General features: G+C 31.9%; 2 protein-coding genes across 2 annotated transcripts; one reads left to right on the plus strand and one right to left on the minus strand.

The window, feature by feature from the left end:
• The first annotated feature begins 30 nt into the window (after positions 1–30).
• LOC105328895 (uncharacterized) lies at positions 31–6,292 on the plus strand. The gene is made up of 6 exons (XM_034454311.2): positions 31–353; positions 1,696–1,731; positions 1,974–2,021; positions 4,138–4,191; positions 4,539–4,614; positions 5,175–6,292. Exons 1-5 carry the CDS (start codon positions 197–199, stop codon positions 4,565–4,567), a joined length of 324 nt encoding a protein of 107 aa, XP_034310202.2. The 5' UTR covers positions 31–196; the 3' UTR covers positions 4,568–4,614; positions 5,175–6,292.
• Positions 6,293–6,305: 13 nt separating this feature from the next.
• On the minus strand, positions 6,306–19,358 carry LOC105328894 (uncharacterized). Its single transcript, XM_066074075.1, has 11 exons — positions 18,923–19,358; positions 15,219–15,498; positions 14,383–14,600; positions 12,378–12,469; positions 11,388–11,474; positions 11,098–11,258; positions 10,184–10,305; positions 9,683–9,914; positions 7,972–8,649; positions 7,629–7,724; positions 6,306–7,414 (listed from the first exon to the last, which is right to left on the minus strand). Exons 1-11 carry the CDS (start codon positions 19,172–19,174, stop codon positions 6,771–6,773), a joined length of 2,862 nt encoding a protein of 953 aa, XP_065930147.1. The 5' UTR covers positions 19,175–19,358; the 3' UTR covers positions 6,306–6,770.
• Positions 19,359–20,503: the final 1,145 nt, after the last annotated feature.

Consider the following 20,503-nt stretch of genomic DNA (forward strand, 5'->3'; position numbering starts at 1 on the left):
GGGATTTTTCGCACCCCACCTAAACATGTTTCTAGTTTAGGATGCGAAAGTAAATTCCGGTGAAAATAAAACAGGTGACCTTAACCAAAATCTCATCACAATTTACTATATTTTAGCAAGAAACGCCTTAAAGTTGGCCAGATAAGACACAAAATAATCGAATGGATACGTTTGCTGATGGCCTACACAAGCAGTTATGAGAAAGAAGCTACCTAACCCTTTCCCGTATTACCTGAAGCGAGCATTAATGGTGGCAGCTGTGCCTTACTTCATTTACTCTAACTACAAAATATACGAAGCGTATACCGTTGTTCAACAGAGGAAAATTGATAAAAAGAAAAGCATTGAAAGTGGTAAGTAAAATGATTGTTATTGTTCCAAAGCTTATTGCGATATAATAAAAATACATGTCATTTATGAACTTCACGAACAGAGCGCATATTTGTTTTGATTTTGTGTCCTTTTCATTATTCTACAGAAGCTAGACATATTTGATGTGCAGAATTTTATGTTGATTAATGATGTAACATTAATCACTCTAAAAAAGTTGCTTAGCAAAGTCAAGCATAGATCCAGAATTTTTTTCCAGGGGTGGTCTGATGGTTATTTGAGTTTGTCAGCGGCATATTTTTGTTTTTTTTCTAATGCAATTTAAAGAAATTTGAATTTTGTATTGGGGTCTGGACCTTCCTGACTCCCCCCCCCACCCCCCCCCCCCCCTACATGTAGATCCTTAGATGAAAGTACACAAAATTATATCTAAATTAAAATCAAACACACAGTGACTACACTAGAATTTAAATTGTTGGAGTAAACTTAATTACTAGTATGTAAATGATGAAGTACATGTTTAACCTGCAGAATTGATTTGGGTGAAAATGGTTGGCAACTTGCTGAAGAAGCATAGATATCCTAATAGACACACCATGACACGTGCCTACAGTTTGGGTCAAACTTCTATACTCTGTCCCAAGATATCCTTGATTCAGTTTTTGCTAAGTTACTTGATACCGTAATTTATAAATACCCCAGGGTTCATTGATATTCATCCAAAGTATGTTTGTTCAACAGTATGAAAATTTTCTAAGATTCCTTTAATTGAAACAACCTTTCTCCATTTAGCTTATCAGGTTTAAATACATGGCTAAAAAAAAGGTTTTGCATTGCAACAGACCCAGATGATTTTGTTGAGAAATTGTGCGAGGTAGCCATATTCTGAGTGACTTCCGAATAAAGAATATATGTCAGCTTTTCCCATTATAATTAAATACCCATAAGAAATCTGTTTTTGTCCATGTTAATTTTTCTGTGTGAAAAATGATAATGGCTCAAAACTGTCAATGCAGTTATCTTTGATATATTTTTCCTTTCATCTGTTTTGATTGCACTTCTTTCAATGGTATGCGTATTTTTATTAAATATCACTCAGGTGTGTTTCATGAATATCTTAGGGCAGACTATAGACATAAAAAGAAATGACTGTCCTAATTAAGTTTTAGTAATGGCTTTAGTCAAAATATCAAGTCAAGTCAAATCATAGCAGAGGCAATCTACCTAAAAGCCTGTGTGATTAAATCATCTGAAGGGGAAGGGGAACATATACATGTATAATCTTTGTGAATGGTTTAATTGATATTCATTCTAGGCCCAGTCAATACTTTTTTTTACAACTAAAATTCTCTTAAATGTTTTTAGAAAAGAAAACAGCAACAGAGAATGAAGAAAAGAGCAGTGAGTATTTTGCATTTGAGAAATTATTTAATATTTTAAAGCATTCATTAAAGCTTGAGCATTTTTTTTGTCTTCAGATTTTAACATCCATTTTTTTTTTACCTGTAGTTTTTTTTTTAAAAAAAATCGGAGAGGACTACATTATTGCAGCTAGGTATAGGTTACAAGTGCCTACAGGGAATAGTGGTGCACATCTGTATTAACACAATTTGTCAGGTTGTTTTTTTTATTTCTATTTATAGGAACAGGCAGCATCACAACCCCTGGCAGTCCAACAGCTGGAAAAAGCAGTAAGTTTTATCAAATTTTTTGTTAAGGCCATTGAAAAATTGAGAAACATCATACATAAATACATTCCTCTGTTTGGTCCCAGAATTAATCTTAAGATTTTCAGCCCAGAAGTTTGAAAAATAAAATCTGACAATCAATGATTTTATTTTACTTGTATTTTTATTGCAAGATTTAAAAAAGGAATATAACTCAATTATCAATTTTTTTTTAGCTTATAAATGATTTTTTTCTTCATTTTATTGAGTCATTTCATGTAAATTTCAATACATGTATATGGAAATAAAATAAGAAATGCTGCAGCATTTGACATATTGTAACAGTGTAGTAGTAACTTCTAAAATTAAACATTACTATTTTCATTGGCCCATAGCTTTCAACATTTAGGGATATTTTTGAATCTAATATTTTATCACTCATGTTAATCATACACTCGTTTTGTTTAACTTTCAGTTGAAATTTGAACTAAAAAACCGTGCAGTGCTACATACATGTATAATATTATCTACAGAAGAGACACATAGAATTTGAAACCAAAAAGTACACACTTAATTGACTAAAACAACAAAACAATTGATGGCTAACAAAAATATGTTGCTTCCCGTATATTTTACTCCTTTGCCTCTTTGGCTATTTGTCATCGGATAAAATGCAATCTAATTAAAATTAGATCTTTGATCTGCTCCTAATAGATAGCTACACAAAGATCTAATTTTAATTAGATTGGATAAAATGTGTCACATGATTACCTTCTAAATCTCTGTAGACAACACGGGACAACATGGCACTGTATTCTTAGTTACTCACCTTCAATGGACTTAAAAAAAAATTGTTGGCATTAAGGTGACTCGACACACCAATGCATTATTTGATGGATCGATGAAGAATTCTCTTTGAGAAATGATTATTCAAAAATGACACCTATATCGGCCACTGATTATTTTATATGAATTTTTTTGTATTTTTTTATAGAAACCGGAAACATCGTTTTAGCTGCGAACAAGATATATTAGAGCTAAAAATTTGTTATCAATTAATGCACAAAACAATTATCTATAAATACATATCAAAAACGGCCAGATAAACTTTGAAATATTTTTGTAAAAAAAATATTTATGAAAATGAAAAAAAAGGATTGTAGATATTTTTTAAATCTATGGATAAAGACTGCAGATAAACTGTTTCTCGCATTTAACAATTGCTGTACAATCATATTTCAACAAGAAATTGAAACCAAATAGTGAAATTAAAGTATAAATGGAAAATTTTAAAATCGAACCGATCCCGATTGTAATTAAACTGATCCCGAACGAAATCACATAAAGTTAGAATGAATCAGAATTTTGCAAAAATTTCAGGTTGTTTAGCTGTAAAATGGTTTCGTTATTTACTAACTTTATAATTTATATCAATTACTTAGAAAAAAAACTGCAGTTTATTTGTAAAATTTCAAGTTTAAAATAATTCTGATCGTGATCAGTTTTTTTTCAATCGGGATCGGTTCAAATTTGATAAATAGAAATTTTTCCAAAATTTCGCATTTTCATTTCAATTTCTTTGTAAAATATCATTGTTTAGTAAATAGTTTATGTGACTATATGTTATTTTTAAAATTTTATCCATAGATTAAAAAGATATTAAAGAATTACAATTTTGATTTTCAGAAATATTTTTTTAATTAAAAAATTAAACACTTGACCAAACGATCTTTGGGATGAATTTATTTATAATTATATTACACATTAATTGACAACAAGTTTTAAGCTCTAATATATTCTGTTTGTCTGCAAAACAGTTTTTCCTATTTCACTGAAAAAATACAAAAAAATTCGTATAAAATAACTGAAAGCCGATATTGATCTCTGTTTTGTGGAATCTTGTTTCAAAAAAGATTCTCTATCGATCCATAAAATAAAATTTTGGTGTGTCGAGGAACCTTAAGGATATGCTGATTAATGATTATGTCCCTGTAAAGGTTTTTTTTTAAAATGTATGATATATCACGATCAATGCCAAATGGGATTTTGAATCAGTTGATTATTTAATGAGTTGTTCATATATTTGTTAGTTGAATTTATGTGGTAAAAGTTTATTTATTTTAAATTCATTTACATTTAGGTTCAGCAGCAGAAAATATTAGAGTCAGAGTTAGTCAGCTTGAAGAAAGAAGCAGTATGTATATGTTCTTTGAAAGTTATAACTGATTGATACAGTTTACATAATTAATATGAAAAGTAAAAAAAAAAAAGAAAGAAAATTTTAAAAATCCCACATAAATTTTTTTGAATGTAACATTGATTGGATCTGGAATTTAGGGAGAGGGCTTAATAAGCTTTATAACTTGTGCCCATGCAATCCCATTGTAATCATATTACAATAAGATAAGTTCAAACCAGTCAGGTACCAAAATATCAATTATCATTGAATAGTTTAAAAAATATATAAATGGGAAGAACAAAGATTACTTATGCAAAAAGATGACTGATTAGAATTTAATGTTATTTCATCATTTTTTTCAGAGAGTTTACCAGCAACAACAAAACAGTAATGTTTTCTTCCAATCAAAGAAAGAGGACATTCTGAGAGAATGTCAAGGTATGTAAATTCAGTAACACCCAGTACCACTGATAATGTATCAGGGGGACATTTGCCTGCATGTCTAGGAGTGATTGGAATTAATAATGGTATATACAGGGAAATAATCAACCCATATAATTCTGTCCGTTTTGCCCTTCTTGTGTCACAAAAACGATCTTAAATTACTGTTTTAATTGGAAGTTGAAAGTATATATCATATAAGCCAATGTTTGGGTGAATTCAAGCACAAAAGGATGAAACACAGGGGCCAAGCCCGTTTTAGCATTAATTTCAATGTAACCATAAATAAATAAAGGTCTTTATTTATGGTTACATTGAAATTAATGTTAAAACGGGCTTGGCCCCTGTGGAATGAAAATAAAACGGGGCGAAAATAACTCCATACGTAGTAGTTATTGATTAGTTTAATTTTTGTTGCTTTTGCTGTTAAAGAAAAATGACAATATTAAAAAAATTATGATATATGCATCTGAAAAAAAAGTACCGAAGATAACGCCATCTTGATAAAACCTAAACTAGCAAAACATCAAATGTATAATTTCCTATTTCTTTTGCAGAAACATTAAAGAGCTTATGTAAGGAATATAGCTCTTTAGAAAAGACTGAAACTGAAAAGACAACAGATGACACTCAATAATTGAACAGGAAGTTGCCAAAAAGTCTCGGCAGAACTATGTTGTGTGACCAAATAGCCGAAAATTGTACCACATTATAAGTAGGACACTCACTGAAAGTGAAAGAAGTGGTATTTTTGTGTCTAATGTTGTGGAACTGTTAAAGTGTGTTATTTTAAATTCTAGACCTGGTTAGGTCAATAAAAGGGAACTGTGGTTTTTTAAAAAGAATTATGCTGAGATACTTTACAATTTTCACTATATTATGACTGAATTTTAAAATTATTGAAATATGAGAAGTTTAGATTTGTTTTTTGTTGAATATTGTGAGTGTATAAGAATCTAAATTATTTTAGATTCATGCATCAGAAAAGTAATTAAATATATTTTGATAGAAATGGGTTTGTTGCACATATTTTGTAATCTTATGTACTGTGAAAGTCAAATTTTTATTTTTGAGATTTGACTATCGCTGTATATTAAGAATTGCACAATTGACAACGACCCATTTTAATATTAAAATACATTTATTATCTTTTTGATACACTGTAAGACATTTGTTAACAATTCTCTTTGGAAAGAAATCAAAATTATGATCGTAATGCAAACATGGACAGCGTTTGAAGGAAATTGTGATAAAATTTTATATTAAATAAAATTGTTAGTTAAATTTGTTAGAGTCAAGTTTATCATCAGGTTGACAAATATTTTCATTCACTTATCCTTATCAACCTCTTCTATTCCTAAAAAATAAGGGTAAAAAGAATAATTTAACCATCATTTGTAACTGGCATGTAATATAATAGGTTAATGCATGGCTATATAAGAAAAGTTTGGTTTGCTTTAGAATTTTAAATTATCAGAGGTAAAATTGTATCTAGTGTGATCATTAACACAGCCACTGATTAAATCGTTGACAATCAGAAACCTATTACATTTGCTGTAAGGCCATCATTAAAAATATCTTTGTTTCCCCTAACCTGACTCTAAATTTTGAAGTTAGGTAGGTAGTTGGGTAGATAATTTTTTCCGCCAGGGCATAATTGAAAATACACCATAAATTAAAAATGAAAAAAAAATCAATCAATTCTTTAATTAAATACAAAACTGAAAAAAAAATGACCAGTTCAAATGTAAAATGTTTATGATCAATATCTCATACATTAAAAGGCAAAGATTTTATTCATATGGCACACTTGTTTTTATACGATCATATACATGTTTATGTATCAAATGATATTAAATTATTTTTGTTGGTTATTCTTTCATCACTGCAAAAAATGAATATAAATATTTTTTTTTATTTAACCAACACATAACATATTCTTGTGTGTAGTATAACGTAATGTTTTTGGACAAAATATAATGCATAATATACATGTATATTAGATATTTCATTCTATTGTGAGGGCCAAACTATTCAGAAACTATGAATGATTCAAAAAGGCATAATTTAATGAGAGGTAAAGGAAGTCAAATAATAAAACTTTACACAAATAGTTCAATCGTAGGATGTCTCCTGCTATGATTCTACATAATCTACCTATAAATTTTGTCCCCCAAAATTTTCCTCAGGGCTTCTCTAAGTTCCTCAATATTCCTTTGCTTTTTATCGTTTTTCTCCCTTCTCTCCTTAAGTTCATCCTCAAGATCTTCATCCAGGTTTTCATCAGTGACATCGTTTGTTTCCTTTTCCTCCACATTCTCTTCTTCTTCGTCGTCGTCGTCGCCACCCGCCATCTTGTGCTTCGTTTCGCTTTTCCCGCTATCTTTTTCTAATTCTCGTCTTCTAGAAGACCAAGTGCAAATTTTGAGATCCGCATTGAAGACGAGATTCCCGGGGCATGACATCAGATGGGCTGTCCCATAAACGCAGTCGTAGTATTTTCCAGGGTCCGTCGAATGGGGAACTGTAATGATCTTCTCGGGCGGGCAGACGGTATTACTGGTACAGATTTGTCGGGGTGCATTGAATTCTGTTCCTGGAGCACAAGGCATGACTGTAGACCCTCCATACTCGTCACATTGAATGTACTTTGCTTTGTCCTCTGGGTAAGGTATATGGTATACGTGGCCCTTGGGTACACACACCGAGGACGCCGATGTCCCAGATGCATCTGGAACCGATGGAGTTGGGTTTTCAGGAGTTTGGCTTCCAGAGTTTTCACTGCCGGAATTTGCTCCTAGAGAATGAAAGAAATAAACATGCTCAGAAACGTGACGCGCACTTATTTGTTGATGTTCATCGTTTACTGATAAGAGAGTTCATTCTCGATGAAAATAAATTTATTCCAATTATTATTTTTTTTTTTTGTGAAAACTGGAATATAGTTAAACTAAAATGTTAAATGAGAGAGCAGAGAGAAATTCAATGAAAAAAAGAAGAACTGTATTTACCTGTACAGAGATGATCTGCAAACCCCGTTTTCTGTAGGTCTTCAATGGTGCACTCCTTTTCCACAGATCCTATCCGACACATGACTAGGGTAGCCTCTGTTAATATATGAAAATTAACTCCTTCACAATTCAAATTTGGTATTAAAAAAAAAAAAAACTAATAACATTTTTTTTTCTATTTTCTAAAAGTATGAATCGATTAATCAATTTTGGAGAAAAAATTAAACCTAGTATGATATTTACAAGTGTCTAGATACGTGAACTACATGTATATCCATTGATTATTCAAATTTGGAGATGAAATTGAATGCATGAACTGTATTAGAACACTGGTAGGTCTTACCACTTTCGCAATTCTTCCCTGTATATCCGTTCTGGCAGTCACAGGAGTAGCCACTGACAGAGTTGACACAGGTCCCAGCGTTCCGACAAGGGGATGTCTGACAGTGGTCAATTATGACTTCACATTCTTTCCCAGTATAACCACTCGAGCACGAGCACCGGAAGTCATTCACGAGATCGCCACACGAGCCGCCATTTTTACATGGGTTTGGGGAACAGTCATCAATATCGACGTTGCACGTTTTTCCGCTAAAACCAGGCATGCATTGACAGGTGAAATCGTTGACCAGGTCCTTGCACAAGCCCCCATTTAAGCACACCGACGACAAACAATCGTCGATGTTAATTTCACAGGACTTCCCTCGAAATCCCTGACTACAACTGCAAACGAAATCGTTGTTGACATTTGAGCAAGAGCCTCCATTCTGGCATGGCGAACTCGCGCACTTGTTCATGTTGATTTCACAGGAACTTCCGGAGTATCCCGAGACACACACGCACATGTATCCGTTGACCATGTCCACGCAGCTTCCGCCGTTTGCGCACGGATTATTTTGGCATTCGTCAATGTTGTTTTGACATCTGTTTCCATCGAATCCTGTTATACAGTGACAGGTAAACCCCGTCAACTGATCCACACACGTGCCTCCGTTTTCACAAGGACTGCTTTTACATGAATCTGTAATAATTATTTTTAAAGATGAATATGGCGATTTTTATTTTTATTAAAAAAATGTTTCTTTATTTACTAACTTCTCGAAAGATATACATTGCCTTTAATGTTTTAGATATTCAACTATTATTTTTTTTTACTATCAATGAAATTCCAGATAATCAAAGCAGAACGATACAAGATAATTTGTAGAGTTTATAAAAATTGTTAACAATTTTTTGTTTGGTGTACATAATACATATTTAACTATGTAATATTCTATGGATATAAAATACCATTTAATGCAACTTATTTTTAAGTACACTAAACACAAAATTATCACTTCTCATAGAAATATAATGTCCTGATTTTTATCAAAGGCCTATTAGTTAAAAAGTTAATCTAAGACTAAACGTAAAACTCAATTACGCTTGGATAGGGATATATTTTTAATGTATATTGTATGCCCATTCATATACCATTTAAAAGAATTGTTACAAGTACAAGCAAATGTACGCAGATTTTATACTAGCTTTCTGCAGTATACTAAATGTTTGTGAAATTATATTTAAACTTTCAATACTTTATTCGCCTACTAAAAGTTTGATAATTTGAAAAACTGTAAAATTATCAACAAACATGTACATGTATGTATATCTGAAAACAGTTTTCTTTTATCTGTACATTCAAATGTTTACTTTAAATACGTTTGTTCCTATAATATGTTCTTGAACGTGAAACGCATACATCATCAGAATGAATTTAGACTTTACATCTATAAAAGAAAGAACCGAAAACATACTGACACATAATGCTAAAAAGGGACTCGATACATTTATTCGAAGTCGTCCTATTATTAAAACGTATTTTTGTCTACATGTTTCCATAAAAGTCACGTGTATCTCATTTGACTGAAACTTTTTTGAACTAAAATTCACCCACTCGAATGTAAATAATTCCACAGTAGTTTAAACTAACAAATACCATTATGTTTGGAAATTGTATCTAACAGACTCGACGGAAAAATACGCAATAATGACAAAAAGCAACCAAACAGTACCTGAAGCTTGAGTAAAACTGATGCTAAATGTCTTGTTTCTATTTCTGCAGTCTTCTGTTACGGATACAATCTTTCCTTTGTAGTACACGTAGACAGTTTGACCACCATTTTGAATTGAAAAAGAGGCTGGTTGATGGTCACGTGCTAGCCCTTTAACTTCATACAAAGCCTCACTTGGGGAGGTTGTTGTAGAAGATGCAAAAAGCTCAACTTCTCCACAAACGACCTCTGTCTGTAGGTAAAATACATGGACTAGTTTTGAATTCTTTGAATTACAAATTAAATATAAATTTGAAACATCCATTAAATTTTCATCAAAAGACTGTCAAAACAAGTACGTAGCTGACAGAAAAAAATAATTTGGAATACAGTGTTGGATAACTGTCATATACATGTATGTAAGACTTTAGAGGCAATTTGCACGTCCTCTGAGGTACAAATTTGAAAATTCCAAATATATGTCATAAACACAAGAGAAAGGGAGGAGAGATATTTAGTTACAGTGATTTTAGTTGATGGAGTCTTTGAGTCTATCTCCACTGTGTCCTCAACCGTTCTGTTCGGCAATAATTCCCCAACCACTTTTGCCTCTTCCTCGTTAACTATTTCTACTTTTGTTGGTGCTGCATTAAAGACAACGCAAAGAAACATTGAAATGATCATATCAAAAAAACATGTACACATATATATCCATATACAACTGCCCCCAAAAAAGAGTTGATTTTGTATCACTAAAATGTCAGAAGTACGTGACGATTTCAAGGACGATTTTAGCAAAAGCTCAATTATTTTCAATATATATGTAGCTTTATTACGACAAATAGATAAATACAATGTCGGTTATTGTGATTATTTTTAAATGGTATGGTACACCTGTCGGTATCAATGTGAATAAAAGTCAATAAATTTTACAATATTTTACCAAAAGTTTTTTTTGAGGGATAAAAATCATAAACGCTTCAATGGGATTTGATTTCACGACGTTCAGATTTATAGTAAACGGTCTTTAGACTAACCAACTGCGCTACAAAATTAGGTAACAGTTTTGGGAAAGAAAAAATATAAAATTATACATGCATGACTTTATGGTTTATTTCGATAGTTCGTCACGATATGAATGTATCACATACCACCTTAATATAATAAGATCCATTTTAACAAGATCTTGGATTTCGGGAGGTTGTGTCAAACAGCAATGTGACGTAGGGCCGTCTATTTCATTGCTGGCCACTCAGATTTGGCACTTTGAAATGAACAAGGTTTGTTTGACTTTTAAGCAAAGACTACGAAATCAATGGATATTTTACTCGGAACCAGCGTAATTTTTTACTTGTTTTGATGCCAGATGTAGATAATTACGTTATTCCGAAAGTCTTGTTAAAATAGTTCTAGATTAATCAATTACATGACTGTACCTTTACAAGACCGTCTTCTGACTTCATACAGGATGTTGTCAATACTTGAGAATTGCTGCAACAGGAAGACGTGAACACACGTTGGTTGGGACGCAGTAGAGGTTATCTCTTGCGGATCAACATTTCCGATACCGATAACGAAAATAGTCATGCCTTCCGCCCTGACAAAAATGGAGACCGTATCAGAGACAACTTCTGTTATAAAGGTACGTGAAATTGAGAACAAATGTACTTTGATTCACAATACTTTTTAATAAAAGTTCAGTCATTGTGGAAATAGTTTAATTTACTTTGCCCTTTGGGCCTCCCGGGCCGTTTCTGTTCTATCCGAGGAACGTCCATCTGTCAACAATATCATTACCTTAGTAGAATTTCTCCTATATTAAAATAACAAGAAAAGTAAAATTTTTAGCAAGTATTATAACTTAACAGACAGTTTATATATATATATATATATATATATATATATATATATATATATATATATATATATATATATATATATATATATATATATATAGCGACAAATGGTGTTTTTCTTATGACATGTAATTATGTGTTTTAAAAACAAGACTATGCAGTTTGGACACATTTAACTTGCGCGTGAATTTCAAAGTTTACAAAGCATTTTTATTTGGGTGCACATCGAGGAGACGGGGACTTGATTGATTAACGCTTGTTTTAAAATTTGAATGTTCACTTGATTTTTTTTATACTTAACATATATTTTCGTTAAATGCCGATAAAGAAATTTAGTCGCTCTCTTACACTTTGCCGATATTAAAAGTGTGTGTGTGTGTGTTTGTGTGTGTGTGTGTGTGTGTGTGTGTGTGAGAGAGAGAGAGAGAGATAGAGAGAGAGAGAGAGAGAGAGAGAGAGAGAAAGAGAGAGAGAGATGGCCTCTTTACTACACAATATATACATAATGACACACCGAAAGAGCCCGGCTTTCAATACTTTAGTGTACAAGTACTTTTGAAGCTGTTTATGATAACATTGGTGATTTGGCTACCTAATGCCGTCCAGCAAATCCGGAGTAAATATCAGTACTTATTTTAATTTTTTACCCATCAACATAAAAAAGTCATCAAATTAATTGACGCATTAAAATATATGAATTCGATAAACATTGTATGAATCATATATATATGCTTGTACATTCAATTTCGACATTGCTTTTTATGCGGGTTTCACCCCTTATAAAAAATCCTGCGAAATTTTCTAGTTTTTAATATCAAATTTATGTATAACGTACAGACATGACAATTCCAAAAACAAACCTTGAACTACTGGCGAACAAGGTACTTCCGGTCCTTATCCCAGCAGCGATTCGTGTACTCCCCTTATTATAGGTCATGCTTTTAATAGCGGACTGAAAATTCAGATGTTTTTAAGATACATTTTTTCAAGTGTTCATATACATCAAAGTGTTTGCTAAATATCAAGCGTTTCATCGTAAAGTTCATTAATATTCACACCGTAACAAAAATCATAACTATTTTTATAGACTCTCCAAGGTTACTGTTTCCGTCACATTTTGAAGAATTTTAACAAGAATACACATGCCTGATTGCAAAGTAGTAGAATTGAAATCTATATAATGAAAAATAAATATAAGAATTCTTTATTGACACCTTATCTATTTTAACCCAGAAAAACTAACAAGAACGAGAACATATTTCATATGGCAATTTTTAATGGAAAGTTTTTACATTTTTCTCAGCTTGGAAGTACTCGGGACACATCGCACTGTTTTTTGACACTCTTATCCTAGTACTTTTAACCGGGTTATCTAACGGAAAATCCGCTTATTAAAATGGTGAAAATGGCGGGCGGGCGGCTGTCAAAAGGGTACCCTCATTGTACGGATAACTCCTCCTACAGTTTTCAAGATAGGAAGTTGTTGTTCTTTTGCATATCAATTGTACATGTATCAGAGGTGTGCATATTGCTAGGATTTTGATTTCTGATAATTTATGAAAAAAATACTAGCTTTTGAACTTAATTATTTTTTGACAAAATATTGCATATAGGGTCCCTTATTGTACGGATAACTCCTCCTACAGTTTGTTGTTCTTTTGCAGATCAATTGTAAATATATCAGAGGTGTGCATATTGCTAGGATTTTGATTTCGGATAATTTATGAAAATAATACCAGCTTTTGAACTTAGTCATTTTTTGACAAAATATTGCATATAGGGTTCACTCATTGTACAGATAACTCCTCCTACAGTTTTCAAGATCAGAAGTTGTACATATGTCTTTTATTAATTTTCAATCTAAAGTTGAGAATGATTGCATGACAAGGGTAATTTGTCATGTAGTCATTTTCAACTTTAGATTGAAAATTAATAAAAGACATATATATTGGAGGTGTGCATATTGTTAGGATTTTGATTTCTGATAATTTATGAAAAAAAATACCAGCTTTTGAACTTCGTCATTTTTTGGCAAAATATTGCATATAGGGTACTCAATTTCACTGGATACGGTTAGTAGTGTTTATCAATTCAGGGTTGACATGGATTATGGATACAGTTCAAATAAAAGAAAACCCGGTTTGCTGTCACATTGACAGCTTTTCACTTGTTCATGTCTCTTGCAATGCGAACTCCCCTTAAACTTTTTATTTTGTGTTGTGTATTGAAACCTAAAGCGGTAGAGAGTACGCTTCAAAAAAGAAAATGTAGACTTATTTTTGATTTAGTATTTGAATGTATAGTTTGGGCACAACAGTATATAAAATTATCGAGATGTTGAGCAAAAAGTGGTGGAAGAAGACACTTGGGACAGACAATAATAAATAATCAAGATCTGAATAAAATTTGAGCATATATTATATATCAATTCTGATATTGGCCGATTATGAATAATATATATTAGAATATTCTAGCAAATGCAGTGTAATGCATTTGATTTTGTCATCATCGTACCAATCAAATGGCAAGTCTCGCCTATGCTGACTGACTGTGGGTCATCTTGCAGAATTTTTCCCGTTCTTATGAATAAATAACGTAATGTCAATAAAACACTAAGGCCGGAAATCACTTACATACACACTAACGAGTAATATTTTATCACAAATATCGATTGCGCGAAATATAAGCGGGTAAGTATCACCAAAACAAGAAGGGCAAAGGGCAAATGAGACTATAAACTAGGTTTGGATAATGTTTGACCAATATTTATTGCGTTCCGTTTCATAAATCAAGCAATCTTTCACAGAATTATAACAACACGCGTACGTTGAAATTGCAGGAATTTAACTATTCCAATACCATTACCTTTATATAATATTTTTGACTGTATTGGTCCAGATGGAATTCCGTTATTGCCCTTTTGTTGAATTTGACCAGCCCTACATGGAAGGCGGTGCTCGTTATGGTCAGCTGATCAACCAAGTCGCTCAGGAAATCTTTAATTCGGTCGAAATTTGAGCTTCCTATACTTCCAGACTCGTCCACAACAAACACAAGATCCACAGCTTTCATATCACAAGATACTGCAAACAGTGCAATAGGGGTAATTTAGATTTATATTACTTTTGAATTCGAAGATTAAACGTGTAAATAGTATTCTGTATCACTTAAAGCATGAACTTTTTCTAACTTTTAAATTTAAAAAAAAAATCAAATCATAAATCCACACCTGGTTTCTTTTCTTTTGCATTGGGTTAGAATGGAGATTGCTTGTTTCAATAGTCACAAAAACATTTTAATCTTAATGGCCTTTTAAATGAGACAACATCACCAGAGAGGCACTAGACTGAAACCCAACAAGGGAGACTACTGCACAGTTGGAAAAGAACAAAATTTAGAGAACTTGAAAATATTGGGAAGACGTGGAATGAGGCAACAAAAAGAGCGACTGTAGTAGCCTTTATGCTCCACAAGGAATGAAGAGGACTAAGTTAGTAATGTTTAAATGAGTTAACACTATGATTGTAATGTAGGCATTCAACAACAATATGACACATTAATTTATTAAAAATATGATAAAGATCCTGACCACTGTCATAAAGAATTATTTCCATGAATTACTCTCTTTTATAAATGATGTTTTCGATGATAAAAACCAACTAAATTAGCAACCTCGAGCTCGTTAGCTGCTTTATGTATACCTTCTTGTAAATTCTGCACCGCTAAAAAGTCGTTGAGCTGACCGTTGAATCGATCTACCCAGAATTTGGCCTGGGCGTTGATGGAGGTTGGTATAGTCGTGGCGTACATTCGTTCTATGTACTGCAAGTACAGCGCAGCCGCAATGCCTGAGTACAGCGGCTTCCGGAGATCAGACCACGTGACGCTGGACCAGTCAATGCTAAAATTCCCCTGGATTCCCCTCCGTTGATTTCCAAGAACTTTGGAAGTCTGGGTGATGGTAAACTTCTGTTTGTCAATCTAAGGCAGATAAAAGTCAATATATCAAAGAACTAGAGTCATAGTTACGATTTTAGCTGATTTTTTCTTATCTTCTTTTTTTTCTTTTTCTTTCTTTTTTGATGTACAGAATGCTTTTTAAGTACTTTCAATCAACCATTATTTTCAAACGTCGATGCAGAATCGAGAAACAGAACCTTCGACACATATTTATGCAAACAAAGCTCTCACCATGTTGTTGTTTACAAATGGAATGCTGAATAGAATAAACGAGGTTTTCAAATTTAATTTAAACGTGAAAAACACTATTAACATTTTATTGTGTGTGGTTATTATAAATTAGTAAAGAGAAAAATAATCTGATTGAAACAAAAAAATTCTACTAGTAAAACAAAATCAAGCAAGAGGCTACAATTAACAACTAATTGTGAGCTCTGTACCTTGCATATATCACTCTAAAACCAACATTTTAGCTGACAATTATTTAGCAATAACTCAAAGAATTATAATACAGTAAAGATAAACAAAATTGAAAACATAAGATCTGAAAATCTTTAGCTCAAATTGTGACCATGTCCCTTTAAATCATCAATACCAATAAAATATATCATAATAAATATTCACTAAATAATAGAATATTGTTTTAAATGGTTCTACTGAAATATTGAAACGTCGATTTCATTATTAGCAATTCATTATTTTTTCTTTTCTCTAATCTTGGAATATTTATTAATTCTAATTATACATAAATTAGATCATCAGAAAGTTATCTCATTTGTTCCGAACAGCATTTTAAAGCAATGAAACAACTGTAGATTTTCACACCATGTATTTTCTACTAATCAAAAAGGAGAGGAAGTGCACAACCCGTAGACTGTTAAGTATAATTTAACTCTGTATATACATGTATATAGTCTTCCGAGGAATACGGTAGTTATTTTATTTCCTCAAATTTTATTTCCCAAATAAATAGTCATGTACTTGATATCATTGGATAAAATGAAATTCAGTAAAAATATATTACAAGGCAAAAGTTATACCAATAACCACTGTTAAACAATTTCATTTTTTTTTTGGTATTTAAATATGATCTTGATGTCTTATACAAGTTACTTTGGCATTAAAGAAAATGGCAGCATATAGAGACGTATTAATTTTCATTTAAGAATCTTCTGTCTAACCGCGATCTCATAACGAAGGTTCAATAATCTTACTAAAGGTAATAACAAAATTGTGTAAAGCGATATACTGTGGCGTCGTCATTATTCGTTGAATGAATGTTTATTTCGTTCAAACCATATCAATAGTTCATAAGGTACAAAAAAAAATATTTACATATGTCAAGTTAGGAAGAGTACAGAGTAAAACAAATCGAGCTAATGTTTTTAGCTCACCTGAGCTGAAAGTTCAAATGAGCTACTCTGATCACATTTTGTCCGTCGTCCGTCCGCCCGTCCGTCCGTCCGTCTGTCCGTCTGTAAACTTTTTACATTTTGAACTTTTTCTCTAAAACTGCTTGGCCAATTTCAACTAAATTTGGAACAAAGCATCCTTATGGAAAGGCAAATATAAATTGCAAAAATGAAAAACAGATCTATATTCAAAGCGGAGAAAACCTCGAAACTGTAGAAAAAAGGTGTGTCTCAGACAGAGACAGGCTATTTGAAAAACGATGTTTAATACTTTTAATCCTGATATTACAGTTAGTTGATAAGCTGTTAATACTAGTAGTAGTTTATAATTCGGCAATAAATGTTAAAAAATTATTATGAAAATGTTTGTCTAAACAGATCCTCTACAAAACTGTAGTAAGTGGGTCAGAGGGTTGGACTAACACCCCAAATACACAGAAGTACAGAGACTGATTTTTATAAATATAGTCATTCAGCTTACACAATAAAAAACTTATTATTTGTAAATTGTATAAATACAAAAATATATTAAATTTTACATTAATACAAATAAGATAACTTTTTTGAAATTCCGATAAACTGCTTCATTTTTTCTTTGCCATTTGACATTTATAGTAATTACACAAAAACCTTTTGGGAAATTTTACATCTTCATTAAGAAACTTGTATCACACTCTATGAATTAACTGTTTTCCTTCTCATCATAATACTCACGTTCCCAGTTTTAAAAATAATTTTAAAAAGAATATTAATTTTTAAAAAATCCTATCAGTATACCGGTACCCTAGTTCAGGGGACTGTACGTATAAAGTAGGAAACAAAATTCCCAATTTTTATCAAAACGTCGCATTTTTCCCAATGCATTGGCCCCGGCCCCAGTACCAAAAATGGGTGTGAGAGGCCTGCTGAGTTCGTTTATATTTTAAATTCAGTTATGCTGAATAGGAAATACCAAGTTTAAAAATCTCAAGTCGAATGTAATAAACTCATGTGAAAAAAACATGACTCAAACCAAGCTATGCATATTGCTTATAATTCTATGATTGACGCTGAAATGTTGGTTGATCAATAGAAATGTCTTGCTAAAAGGATGATATGCTGTAACTACTTTCTGGTGTTCCTTCTTAAACGATGAATTGCATAAAATCTAAACAAATTTTTGATAGTTTTTAGAACACAAATAAAAATGACGTCTCTTAAACAGTTTTCATAGTCCTGATACAATATTATAATGAGGATGAAAGCATAAGCGTTGTTCGACGGAAAATCATCTTTGTAAACATCTGTTGTTTTTTAATAAAGATGAAAATAATGGATGGACCTTGGTACAATAGAGCGACATGCCTGCCAATACATTGATTTAAATTATAGCTCTTTAACATATGTAACAACATATTTCAGTTATGTCTATTCATCAGTCAAGTAAGTAAGGATATGAAATGTCATACGAAATGAATTAATGCCTGTAACCGACAATCCTTTATAATGGAGAAGGCCAATGGAATTTTTAAATGTTTTTAGTTATTTATATTGCATATAATCTTCTTTTCGGTTAAAATGGTATTCAATAAAGGTCAAGGATAAAGTATATGCAAAAAAAAATGTAAAATTCAGATATTCATTTTTAGTTAATCTACCGAGGGGCCATATGGCTCTATATCCTTTGAACGCCCATATAAGGCCGGTGTTGCTCAGGTGAGCGATGTGGCCCATTAGGCCTCTTGTTTTAATAAATATGGACAATTTTTTAAATGATTCGATGTCACTAAGGTTCCCAAAGTTATAAGCATCTTTTGCCTGTCTTTCAATCTTGTCATTTCATTTCAGGCATTTTAGGCAATATTTGTTATTAATTTATCTTTTGGGCCATTTTGTGTATTTTATATTTCATCTAAAAATGTTTATTATGATTGCCTATCTTTCAGTCTTGTTATTTCATTTCAGGCATTTTAGGCAATATTTGTTATTAATTTATCTTTTGGGCCATTTTGTGTATTTAATATATCATCTAAAAAAATGTTTATTATGATTACCTGCCAGATTCCCCCGTCGAATCCTTTCCTAAAGGTGTCACTTTTTTCGCCATCTCTGCTGGCTGCATAGGCCATCCTTCTGAGAAAGAAATTATCGTCCGACACTGTACATCTAGCCCTAAGTAAATTCACCACCGCCTCCACAACTGTAGATCCGCTCGCCTCATTTTCGATAGTTTTGTCCACAGCAGATGTCGACGAAATAAGGAGGAGAGTGGTCAAGAAGAAGGAGCAAGCTCCAAGTTTATCCATTACTGAAATTCTTTTATCAGCCGTAAGGTGTAATTTTTCCGTCCGTTTGACATTAAATTAAAACTTTTTATAATGAACAAGGAATGTTAAAGTGTTGTTGGAACTGCTTCTGCTTGCTCATCTTGCATTGTGATTCAAACGTTTAGCTGCCACCAAGCAATTGAGAATTTAAATCTTTGGAACATTACGCAAGCTCATTGTGATTCAAACAATAAGTTACCACCAAGCAGTTGGGAATTTAAATCTTTGGAACATCACGCAAGCTGACACATAAAAGTTTTATCTGATTTTATAAATCAGACATAAGGATGAACGGCTTCATTTATAGGAATTAGAGCTCAAACAATGCACGTTTTTGTGAAAAAATTAGGTAGGGTAGAAAAAAGATTGAATTTCAACTTCCTGCTTCTATTTAAACCATTTGTTTTGCAGACCAACGCGACCAAAAGATTATTATACAAAAAGACAAAGCGTAGTTGATGTCAAAAATAATATGAATTTGTGAACTGCGTTAACACTTCAATAAGTATTCGACCCTCGAGATGTTTATCTTTATCAATTTGTCAAGTTTTAAATGGCTTAAATAGAAAGATTGAGATTATTTACGTGTACGTATACTTGTGCTTTGAAGTACATATGTACAAGTAAATGTGAGATGCAAATGCGGTGAAGATTTATATTAGAGAAATTGAAATATTTTACGGGTATCTAAACTCGTGTTATATAGTTAGAAGTACACGTACACATAAGACCAAAAACTGATTGATAATTATAATACATGTAGCGCGTGACATGTACATTTAACTTTAGAATTAAAAGAATAATGAAGTGGTTCTGTGAAAGGCATGTCAGAAAGGTGTGGGTTTTACGTTTCCAGTTTTAGCTTTATAAATCACCAATATATATATATATATATATATATATATATATATATATATATATATATATATATATATATATATATATATATATATATACATTTCCAGTGACTTTGCCTGTGATAACACTACGTATCGATTTTGTACTAAATAACCCATAATACAAATGATGCCAAATCGAGGCTCCAGCGGGGTTTGCTTATTAATATTTAAATGTATAATCGTACGATGGCTAAAAATTATATAAATATAAGTAATAAGGAATCATTCTTTGAATATTATGAGATGTTAATTTCGGTCGGGGTGTGATCAAATCTATCATAAAGCCCTTCGCCCCGACCGAAATTATCACCTCATAATACTCAAAGAATGATTCCTTATTCCTTACATAATATATATATATATATATATATATATATATATATATATATATATATATATATATATATAT

Source organism: Magallana gigas, chromosome 10, assembly GCF_963853765.1.
Source record: "Magallana gigas chromosome 10, xbMagGiga1.1, whole genome shotgun sequence".
In the NCBI taxonomy this organism is placed as follows: Eukaryota; Metazoa; Mollusca; class Bivalvia; order Ostreida; family Ostreidae; genus Magallana; species Magallana gigas.